At 46.3% G+C, this 10979-nt stretch overlaps 2 protein-coding genes across 6 annotated transcripts; one reads left to right on the plus strand and one right to left on the minus strand.

The window, feature by feature from the left end:
- Positions 1-676: 676 nt before the first annotated feature.
- LOC136505287 (protein NRT1/ PTR FAMILY 2.9-like) lies at positions 677-4607 on the plus strand. 3 transcript variants are annotated; one of them, XM_066500437.1, is made up of 2 exons: positions 677-1076; positions 2724-4607. In XM_066500437.1, the coding sequence occupies exons 1-2, from the start codon at positions 785-787 to the stop codon at positions 4331-4333; spliced, it is 1902 nt and encodes a 633-aa protein (XP_066356534.1). In that variant the 5' UTR covers positions 677-784; the 3' UTR covers positions 4334-4607. The 3 variants fall into 3 exon arrangements, with proteins under 3 accessions (XP_066356534.1, XP_066356537.1, XP_066356536.1); XM_066500440.1 differs by lacking the exon at positions 677-1076 and adding an exon at positions 1087-1102; XM_066500439.1 differs by lacking the exon at positions 677-1076 and adding an exon at positions 1110-2583.
- A 125-nt stretch (positions 4608-4732) lies between these two features.
- LOC136505288 (acetyl-CoA acetyltransferase 2-like) lies at positions 4733-10744 on the minus strand. Of its 3 annotated transcripts, none has more exons than XM_066500443.1 (15): positions 10609-10744; positions 10370-10436; positions 9568-9666; positions 9295-9468; positions 9068-9173; positions 8665-8803; positions 7859-7936; positions 7706-7771; positions 7477-7562; positions 6672-6771; positions 6360-6470; positions 6239-6280; positions 5867-5953; positions 5298-5417; positions 4733-4857 (listed from the first exon to the last, which is right to left on the minus strand). In XM_066500443.1, the coding sequence occupies exons 2-14, from the start codon at positions 10395-10397 to the stop codon at positions 5328-5330; spliced, it is 1206 nt and encodes a 401-aa protein (XP_066356540.1). In that variant the 5' UTR covers positions 10398-10436; positions 10609-10744; the 3' UTR covers positions 4733-4857; positions 5298-5327. The 3 variants fall into 3 exon arrangements, with proteins under 3 accessions (XP_066356540.1, XP_066356539.1, XP_066356538.1); XM_066500442.1 differs by having other exon boundaries at positions 4736-4868; XM_066500441.1 differs by lacking the exon at positions 4733-4857 and adding an exon at positions 4954-5224 and having other exon boundaries at positions 10609-10743.
- Between the last annotated feature and the right edge of the window lie 235 nt (positions 10745-10979).

A 10979-nucleotide genomic window follows, 5' to 3' on the forward strand; every position in this document is an offset into this window, starting at 1 on the left:
AAAGACACAGAGAGAGGGGACTGGAGGCTGCTAGCTGAGCCGAGTCCGTGTGTGTACGCTTGGTAGCCGACGACGGACGAGCTGACGGGGCCGGGATGATATGACCAAGGGTTTTAAATCATCGGTTAAAGTTATTTAGCGGATGACATCTAAAACAGCTACAGCGGAGATTAAATAGGGTTATAGGGAACTATAGCGGCTAAGTTCTACATAAACACAAACAGTTATATCTGGCTATAACTATAGCTATAACCGGAGTTTAGAATCTTAGATGACAAGGTTTTAAATCTTCGGATAAAGATATTTAGCAGATAACATCTAAAATAGCTATAACGGAGGCTAAATGCGGCTATAGCTCACTGTAGCCACTATGTTCTACGTAAACAAAAATAGCTCGATCAGTATCAAACATCTATAGTCGATTGTAACTACAGCTATAGCTGGAAATTTAAAACCTATGCTACTGATAGGTGAGTGATAGGCATCGCAGTAGCTCGCATTGCACTGACTGTATCTCGGCCCTCAGATCGACCTACGGTCAGTGGAGAGCAGACCACAAATCCTGGTATCTCGCATACTCGCCTGCCTGCCTGCTTCTCTTCATTCCCAGCAGGCCATCCGATTCCGCGGCTGGGCTCGCTCGCTCGCTTGCTTATTTATACGCCCGACGCGGTGGCTTCTCCTCGCTCTCCTCAGACCAGCTTATTTTTTGAGCTCGCTCGCTCGCTCAAAACAAACCACCAGCAGAGCAGAGTAACTGCTACCTTAGCAGATCCATCCATCCATGAGCAGCAGTAGAGCACTTAGCAGCAGCAGCAGCTCTAGCCTGCTAGCCTGCCCGTCGTCGTCGTCCTCGATCCCAGCACGACCGCCGACGATCATGGAACAAGCCGACGACGATCAGCGGCCGCAGCCGCAACTGGAGATGCCGCAGCACGACAAGGCGTTCGCCGCCGTCGCCGTGGACGAGACGGCGACCACCACCACGATGACGAAGCAGCTTTCCGACGAATCCGACGCCGGCGAGCCAGAGGAGGAGAACTACCGCGGATGGAAAGCCATGCCCTACGTCATAGGTGATGTCAGCACTCCTAGGTTACAGGCATACATACTTCCTCCTCCTTCCGTTCATAATTAAAAGATAATGTAATCAATTTTCACTTTACAAAAAGTAAACGTTTTGTGGTTTGATCAAAGTTATTATATAAATAAAAAAATATAACATTTATTTATGATACACGATAAGTACCACCAAATTAAGTTTGAAATCTATTTTTGTAGGAAATCTAGCTATTAGAGACATAAATGTTAATAATATTCACCGTAACTTTAGTAATCAATCAAAATGTACAGTGCGTACGTACTGAATTACATAGATAGATACTCCTATTGCTAGCTGATTATTCACTGTACTATTTGAAATTGGTGGATAAAACAACCAAGAGTTGCATATATATCATATTATGCCACGCATCTTTTCTTTGGTTTATCACCTACGGATTGGAGTTAACGTACCTCACACACACAACTGCTACTAGGATTTCAATTGTTTTTAATTGTCCCCACAACAAAGCTAGCTAGGAGTAGTACGTATAGTAGAAAACAAATTAAACCTCATCAAGTCTCGGCTCCTTCTTTTTTTTTTTGGCTTATATGGGCACGTTAAAAGTAAATTAATCGGTACAATTATATTATAAATAGCCTTCCTACCAGCTGTTGCATAATAATATATCTATATGTGTAAATTAAAGCGGCACAGAGAAATAGAAAATCAACTGGATCGGAGTACATCAACTAGATACCTACCATCACTAACATATATAATATATAGTTAGTGTGTAAGAGTATATATGATGCCTGCCTGATGTAGCCATCTTGTATCAAGTCAAGTGTTATGCATGGTGTGATGGTTATTACCTGTTAATTGGCTAGCTGTTGTTGTCAATCATTATATATTGGGACCGGGCCGGGGCCCGGGGGCAAGGCAAGCTGCTTCTCTGCTACTGCACTGGACACTGGTCCTGCATGTGGTCCATCGTCCATCATGGAGACCACGGGTAGCTTATTAGGCGGGTTAGGGCCAGTTTGGTTCGCGAAAAATTTGGCAAATGCTACTATAGCGTTTTCGTTGTTATTTGGTAATTAGTGTCTAATTATAGTCTAATTAGGCTTAAAAGATTCGTCTCGTGGATTTCGTCTAAACTGTGTAATTAGTTTTATTTTTTATTTATATTTAATGCTTCATGCATGCGTCCAAAGATTCGATGTGACGGAAAATCTTGAAAAATTTGGCGTTTTGTAGAGGAACTAAACAGGGCCTTAGCATGCACAACCACAACCATGTAGAGGTAGAGGTAGAGGTAGATGTAGATGTAGGCACGTACACCACCAACCAGTGAAATGAAAAGCTAAAAAGCTGCCGCTGGCTTCCTGCGTCGGCGTCGCCGGCCGCCGACAAGCGGCTGCACTGCTTCGACTTCGTCACTTGGATCGATCCGTGTGTGTGGCTGTGTGCACCCAGTAGAAAAGCCAACCCAATAACCGCGTGCCTACGTGGCACCCAGAAGGGGAAGCTGCATGCATGTATGAGCATCACTCGCTCTCGATCGAGCAATCATTCGTTCGCTGAGCTAAAAGATCCATGAACGCAAAGTACTGCACGCGCATGCAATGGCTAATAATCGTAAATTCGTAATCGATCATGATTATTCATGGGCATGCAGGGAACGAGACGTGCGAGAAGCTGGGCACCATCGGCACCACGGCCAACCTGCTCGTCTACCTCACCACCGTGTACGGCATGACGGGCGCCAGCGCCGCCACGCTGCTCAGCCTCTGGTCGGGCACCGTCAACCTGGCGCCGCTCCTGGGCGCCTTCCTCAGCGACTCCTACCTGGGCCGCTACGCCACCATCGCCTTCGCCTCCATCGCCTCCTTCCTCGGCATGATCATCCTCACCCTCACCGCCGCCGTGCCGTCCCTCCACCCCGCGGCTCACCCCAACCCGACCGGCCCGTCGACCCTCCAGATGGCCGTGCTCCTCGCCTCCTTCGCCCTCCTGGCCGTCGGCGCCGGCGGCATCCGCCCCTGCAACCTGGCCTTCGGCGCCGACCAGTTCGACCCGCGCACCCCCGCCGGCCGCCGGGGCATCAACAGCTTCTTCAACTGGTACTACTTCACCTTCACCATCGCCATGATGATCTCCGCCACCGTCATCATCTACCTCCAGAGCAACGTCAACTGGGCGCTGGGGCTCGCCGTCCCCGCCACGCTCATGGGCCTCTCCTGCGCGCTCTTCTTCATGGGCACGCGCCTCTACGTCCGCGTCCGCCCCGAGGGCAGCCCCTTCACCAGCTTCGCGCAGGTCCTCGTCGCCGCCGCGCGCAAGCGCCGTCTCCCCGCGCCTTCGCCCGCCGACCTCTACGACCCGCCGCACCGCAGCAGCCTCGTCTCCAAGATCGCGTACACCGACCAGTTCCTCTGCCTCGACAAGGCCGCCGTGCGCACCCCTGACGACGACGCCAACCACCCGATCAACCCCTGGCGCCTCTGCACGCTGCAGCAGGTGGAGGAGGTCAAGTGCCTGGCGCGGCTGCTCCCCGTCTGGTCCTCCGGCATCGTCTACTACATCGTGCTCACCAACCTCGGCAACTACAACGTGCTCCAGGCCATGCAGACCGACCGCCACGTCGGCCGCGGCGGCTTCCAGATCCCCGCGGGCTCCTTCGTCGTCTTCAACATGCTGGCGCTCACGCTCTGGCTCCCCTTCTACGACAGCGTGCTCGTGCCGGCCATGCAGCGCGTCACCAAGCGCGAGGGCGGCATCACCCAGCTGCAGCGGATCGGCGTCGGGATCGTGCTCTCCATCGTCACCATGCTCGTCGCCGCCGCCGTCGAGAGACACCGCCGCAGGGTCGGCGACGCCACCTCCTGCTTCCTGCTCGTGCCGCAGCAGATGCTGGCCGGCTTCTCCGAGGCGTTCGCCGTCATCGGTCAGGTCGACTTCTACTACAAGCAGTTCCCGGAGAACATGCGCAGCGTCGCGGGGGCGCTCCTCTTCCTGGGATTCGCCATCGCCAGCTACGCCAGCGGGCTCATGGTCAGCGTCGTGCACCGGACCACGGCCGGCCGCGACGGGCGCCCCGACTGGCTGGCGCAGGACCTCAACCAGGGACGCGTCGACCTCTACTACCAGCTCATCGCCGCCATGGCCGCGGTCAACCTCGTCTACTTCGCCGTCTGCGCGCGCTGGTACAGGTTCAAGAAGCCGGCAGCCGCCGACGCCGACACGGAGCTGGAGCTGGAGGGAAAGGTTGCGGCGCCTCCAGTCTGAATGCTGAGGACGAGGAGCTATTTTCTTTTCTTTTTCCTCGTCAATCCAAAAAAAAGGACGAACTTGCCGTGCAGTGCAGGGTATTAAGAAAAGTAGCACTGTAGTAAAGAGTACTAGTATAGGTAGAAGTAGACGTATAATTAAAGGCCACAAGGGAGGGAGAGGGACAGTCCAGTACAGGTTGCGATGCAAATCCAAATCGATATAATTATTGGTTGATTACTCCTCCATTCATGAGATCAACATGATTAGCATCCATCTCAATTTTGGAGACTGACAGCAATTAATTAACACAAGGAGATAACAGAGCATGTTATAGCACATGCAGAGCAATCCACAATTCACAGGGCTCAGAACAGAACAGAGTTCCATTCACAGAAAACGCTGACAACTAGTGATGAGTAGCTAAAGGCAGGCAGGCTCCAAGTATCTTCAACTCGTCGAGGACACCAAGGCAACTGGAAGCAACAGTAACAAGAACTGACTTGCACCATGTCATCCCGTTCCAATCCCTGCTCCCTGGACTGGAACCCGGCTTCTCCATTGTAACATCGTTTCAGTAGATGAATTTCAGTTCACACAAACATTTAAAACCAGTCTCTCCAAATGGGATGTAAAGATGGATAGAATTGAGCAAAGAGGCGGCTCCATTTCTCTTATTATTGCAGATGCAGGTAGCAGAAGCACAACACGCTTTATTGCCGGATTAACTTAAGAATCAAGCTACAACACTAAGCATACACGAACGTAAGAGTACAAGGTCGCCTCAGGGAGCTGGTGCTAATTGCTAGAATGATTGCGCCTGCGACGTAATGTTGCTATGGCTAGTGAAGCGGCACGACAGAATGATTGCTCAATCATGTTCGGTTGAATTATTGCAGATAGTAGCACCTGGGATAACTTCTGGTCATTTTCAATGCTCCATCATGTAATAAATGAATGCTATTGAAATAGGAATACTCACTGTTTTGAGTCTGACAAAGCTCAATATTTCTTATGCGAGCTCAACAACAAGAGCTGATGCTCCACCTCCACCGTTACAAACACCAGCAACCCCGATCTTGCCACCCTTCTCCCTAAGAACCTGTTAAAAAGAAAAGAAACAAGGACTATTGAGGAATGACCACCATATGTGCAATGTCCCAAAATGATGGCAACAGACGATACCAAAGATTTGTGAAACAAAGGGTAATAGTATGCTGTCATATGAACTTATGGATTCTTTTCAAATATGAACTTATGGATTCTTTTCAAATATGAACTTATGGATACAGTTTTCATAATCTGTGAGTCAAGTATCAATGTCAAAGCTTGGATTTGCAGGGTTACCTAAGTTCCTATTTACACGCTGAAAATTCACTAACAGAACACTAGTAAAGATCTTTTAACTTTTACCCTTCCTGGCAAACGCTATGATATGCTCAAGGCCTCAAGTATTTGACGCAATTCATTATTTAATTACAGATTACCTTCAACTTTTCTACTATAAAAACATTGTGCATCTTTAAACAAAGGGATTAAGATAAAACTTACACCAAGAAGGGTGACCAAAATGCGAGCACCACTGCACCCAAGAGGATGCCCTAAAGATACAGCTCCTCCATGAACGTTAATCTTTTCCTGCAACCACATGTGTTGTTAGTACAGAACTTTATTATCATGCTATTAAATGCTGCTGTTGCCTACAGCAAACTACTACTACAAAAGAATCAAGGTGCATTTTCTGAAAATGACATTTTAGCCTTTTAAATTCACACACAAGAAATGTTATTATCATGCTATTAAATCCTGCAGCTGCATAGCAAACTACAAAAAAAAAAATCAAGGTACATTTTCTGAAAATGACATTTTTAGCCTTTTAAATTTACACACAAGAAATGACAGCTCAATATTGGTAGCACTTACTGAAGGAATCCCAAGAAGCTTTTGATTTGCAAGTGCAACAGCCTGTACTCGAAGTAAAAATAGATATTATTACAAAAAAACAATTATTCAGTGAAAGAAACTCTCAGTAGTCAGCACATACCGAAAATGCTTCATTAATCTCATAAAAATCAACATGGGATGACTCTAATCCAGCATTTGCTATAGCCTTTGGTATCGCAAGTGCTGGGGTGGTTGTAAAGAGTTCCGGAGCCTGTATAAACAACATTCATGGTTACAAAATAAAATTCCAGAATACAATTTTAATAGTTGAGAAACTTTTATGTATAAAATAGTAACATAAAACTGTCCGAGAAAATAAACTCCCAATATCCTTAAACATTTAGATCACAATGTAAATATCAAGACGAAACATACTCTACTCTCAAGTGAGATAACTGTTACTGTAGCTTACTTGAGCTGCATCTGCATATCCTCTGATCCTTGCAAGGACTTGCAGGCCAAGCTCTTGAGCCTTCTGCCCACTCACCAAAACTAATGCAGCAGCCCCATCACTGATCCATATAAAAGCAAATTAGATATGATCGATTGTAGCTACACAAGCGGATAGTAGGTAGTACACAATGGACAGTACCAGTGGGCATACCCAATACACAATGGACAGTACCAGTCAATGGAAAAAAAATAGCAAGTGCAAAGTGAGATGAAAGAATTTTGAAGACAACCAAGAAGAAATTATACACATAGGCTGATTTTCCTTTGAATGGGCATAAGGCATTACAAACAGTTCTTCACTTTCTTGGGGCGTACGGCGTACCCAGTGCAGAGAGCTCACACTCTGTGCGGGGTCTAGGGAAGGGTGTTAGTGGCAAGCCTTACCCTCGCCTGTGCAATGCGAGGAGACCGCGACTCGAACCCAGGACCTTCCAGTCACAGGCGGTAAGACTCTACCGCTTGCACCAGGCCCGCCCTTCAGTTCTTTACTTTCTTATGTGATAATAAATCATTTACAAGAAGAAAAGTTACAATCTATTTAACAAATTAGAGCATACCAGGCCCCTAAAACACAATAGGAGTGCCAATTCATAAGAACAAACACAAGTCAAATATGGTATGCACAGGACAGCAACAAAAATAACAAAATGCAAGCATAATGTAAAGAAAGAAGTTAACTATCATCATAGCTAATCACAAGAATTATAATACAACTGAAGGTAAACTTAAAAGGACTAACAATAACGTAAATGTCGAGAAGTTACCTTATACTAGAAGCATTTCCAGCTGTAACGGTACCACCATTCTCCTTGAAACTTGGGCGAAGTTTCTTCAGTTTTGCTGGGTCAAACTAAGAGACACAAGAAATTGCACGGCATAAGTGAAACAATCATCTGCACAAGTCCCCATGTAAGGAGGCCTGTTGCACCGTAGGAACAATAATGAATCAAAGGGCACGCCAGTCTAATGTCTTTGCTGCATGAGAAAAATTACCTTATCCAGGCTTTCATCTTTCTCAATAAGTACAGGTGGTTTTCCTCTCCCAACGGGAACTTCAATCTGGTTGACAAAACATTGAACATAACATGGAAACCAAACAAAGCATATACTGTAATTTCAAGTCCTAGCAAAGTGAAAGAAAATCACCGGAACAATCTCCCATGCAAAAGCACCACTGTCACGAGCAGCAATTCCACGCTCATTGCTTTGGATAGCAAAAGCATCCTACGAGCAAACAAGTAAAATCAATACACCAGAAATGGCAAATATATTGCACTGCAACATATACGAAAATACATATCATCAGATACGGGAAGATATTCCCAGGCAACTGATACAGGAATGTAATTAGAAGAAAAAAGAAAACGGATACAGGAAAATAACTAAAGTATCAAAGTCTAATGTTGTGTACTGAAGAGCAGCTTTTAAGAGACTAATAATATCTATATAGCTTGAAGGACATGGATAGTACTCATTTTTTGCATGGCACATCTACTTCCATCTTTCGGAGCAAGCAAAGAAATGGTTTCCTTGAAGATCCAGAGTATCAATTAAGCCCACTCTAGCAATCAAGCTACAATCCTGATATTCATTGCTCCTAGAAAGGTCGAAACTACTAATTCACCATAGAGACTGGGAATGAAGATGCCAGTCCAGACTGTTCAGGATGATAAGCATGATAAAAATTGGAAAAAAAAAAGAAGAGAAGAAGAAGATATTCAGATGTTCGGGATATGGTGGTAATGAAAACAAAATCAGGGCACCCTTAAAACAAATGCCAACAAGAAATTCAAACAGTAAGGCGCATGATGGTGATGAAAAGAAAATCAGAGTGCTCTCAAAAGAATAATTGGCAATATTGACCCAACTATTGAAAACCACCAACTATGTGTTGACAAACATAGGTATAAAATTATAACAGAAGGCAAATACTATTATCTGCAGTGAGGGACCTGGTCTTCTCTTGTGAGGGCATGATTGTCAGCACAAAGCTCGGCACACAGTCCCATGGCACAATCGTTGTATACATCCCAAAGTCCATCCTTAAGCATGGCATCAACAAGTGTGTCATGTCCAAAACGAGATCCTTTCCTGCATTTGTAATTAGCAGGTTTGTCAGATTATAGCAGTTGGAATCTGTTTTAACCCAGAACATATATAATAATTTCAGCATGAAACTGGCCACTTTTTAATTGCCTTGCTGATGGTAAATGCTCGAATCACTAAAACCAAGTGTAGAAAGTGCAATTTAAAAAAGTAAACGGCTTTTATCTGTCAAATAACTCAAGATGGTGCTTTGGTTATATGGCGTTATGCACCATGATACTGGATGTATCAAAACAGTACTTTGCATACCTAGCTTCAGCAATGTACTTTGGGGCATTGGACATGCTTTCCATGCCACCTGCCACAACAATATCATTGATACCCAGCTGAATTGACTGCGCGGCGAACATAGTAGCTGCAGAGTGTGAAGAAGAGGAAGAGCATGGTCAGATGATATATATATGTCTCACACATATAAACAAAGACCAAACAGCGAGCAGATTATACAAGCACAGATAGATGAATTAGGTTCAGACCTTTCATGCCAGATGCGCAAACTTTGTTAACAGTGGTGCAAACAACAGTGTTTGGTATCCCTGCGCCCAGAGCGGCTTGCCTTGCAGGAGCCTGTCCCAAATTAGCGCTCAAGACGTTTCCGAAAAAGACCTCCTGCACGAGGGCCGGATCCACATTTGCTCTTTTCAGAGCAGCTAACGGCCCCAACCAATGCTCATGTCAGTGCTATTATTGGGGCGAAACAGATACACCTTGTTTGTAGCTCAGAAAAAAAAAGATTATTTGGATGTCACCTTCAATTGCTATAGAGCCAAGCTTCGTCGCGGGCAAGGAAGACAAGGCACCAAGGAAACCACCCATAGGGGTGCGTGCAATCCCAACAACACATACATCTGTGAGCAAGGAAGAAAAGATTATCGACTGGTGAACATAGAAAAACCATGTGGATTTTTTCTTTTTTTTTAAAAAAAAGAACATGTAGAATGCACCTTCCTCACACTGAATGTATAAACTATGGTTACTTTTTTTGAGTGGAATAAACTTATGGTTACTTATACATCCTTCCGATGGTACAAAGAAAAAACAAACAAAACTTGAAAACTATAACAAAATCAAGTAATTGCAGTAACTTGTACATACAGCCAAGTAAAGTAGTGTGTGTGGCACTCCCACCTGTGCAGTCCACCAAAGGGGAGAAATAGAAATTGTGGACGTATTTTGCAGGACACTAGGAAATACCATACCAACAAACCGTGGAAAGCTAGCAATGAGTCCTATGAAATCTAGTGTACTGTCTGGCAAAGAGATATCGCTACGCATACACAAGGACTGAGACATGAGAGCAAGCAACTAGAACGCCCCCAATGGCCGCAGAACCAAATTAAAGGCGCTAGATTTACATGGAGAACAACCAATTCCTAGCTCGCGAGTAACATAAACCAAAATTTCACCAAATACAGGGGAAGACCGCCTCCCAACATGTCAGATCGGTCGCTGGAAGTGGAACTAGAATGCGAATGGACGCGCCGGGCATGAGGATGCCGAAGTGTGAATGAGAGAGGATGCTTATCAGAGTCAGAGAAGACGCGATAATACCTCTGGGGGCGATGCCGTTGGATGCCATGGCCGCCGGCGGTCCGGACTATTCGGCAACACCGAGCACCTGCGAATCCAGAAACGCAACAACAATGGAGCATCAATCCGTGATCCATCCGTCCCAATAGAAAGAGAGAGAGATCACGCCGGCGCCTGCAGAGGCGGGCCGCCGGCCGACTAGGGTAGGCCGCCAAGAGAAGAGCAGAGGAGAGAGGAGAGAGGAGGAGACGAGAGCTCACCTCACAGCCTGCCTGGAGAGCGGCAGTTGCGCCTGGCGGGGCGGGCGAGAGTGGCGAGTGGTGACGGCGGTTGGCGGAGTGCACGAGGAGATGGCAGTCCGTTATTTCTAGCCTGGCGGGGCGGGGCGGGGCGGGCGAGTGGTGACGGCGGTTGGCGGAGTGCACGAGGAGATGGCAGTCCGTTATTTCTAGCCTTCTGAGTAGGCTTCAGTTGGGCTCGGCCAGACCTGAATGGAGCTGGGTGTTTTTTTTTAGAAAACAAATAAACATTTTTGATAGGATGAAGTAGATTGGTCTTGAAGCACATTATGGCACCATGGATGGACTTTATTTATTTTGACAATAAATAGACAGGTGAGAGTTCAGCTACC

The sequence above is a fragment of the Miscanthus floridulus genome, chromosome 14, assembly GCF_019320115.1.
Source record: "Miscanthus floridulus cultivar M001 chromosome 14, ASM1932011v1, whole genome shotgun sequence".
Taxonomy (NCBI): domain Eukaryota; kingdom Viridiplantae; phylum Streptophyta; class Magnoliopsida; order Poales; family Poaceae; genus Miscanthus; species Miscanthus floridulus.

Excerpts from the sequence above, each read along its gene's own strand:
- LOC136505287 (XM_066500437.1), top strand. The coding sequence starts at position 785 with ATGAGCAGCAGTAGAGCACTTAGCAGCAGCAGCAGCTCTAGCCTGCTA. Across the intron at positions 1,077-2,723 it reads AGCCATGCCCTACGTCATAG|GGAACGAGACGTGCGAGAAG; the intron begins GTGATGTCAGCA and ends ATGGGCATGCAG.
- LOC136505288 (XM_066500443.1), bottom strand. The coding sequence starts at position 10,397 with ATGGCATCCAACGGCATCGCCCCCAGAG. Across the intron at positions 9,174-9,294 it reads TTGCGCATCTGGCATGAAAG|CTACTATGTTCGCCGCGCAG; the intron begins GTCTGAACCTAA and ends CACACTCTGCAG. Across the intron at positions 8,804-9,067 it reads AAGTACATTGCTGAAGCTAG|GAAAGGATCTCGTTTTGGAC; the intron begins GTATGCAAAGTA and ends TTACAAATGCAG.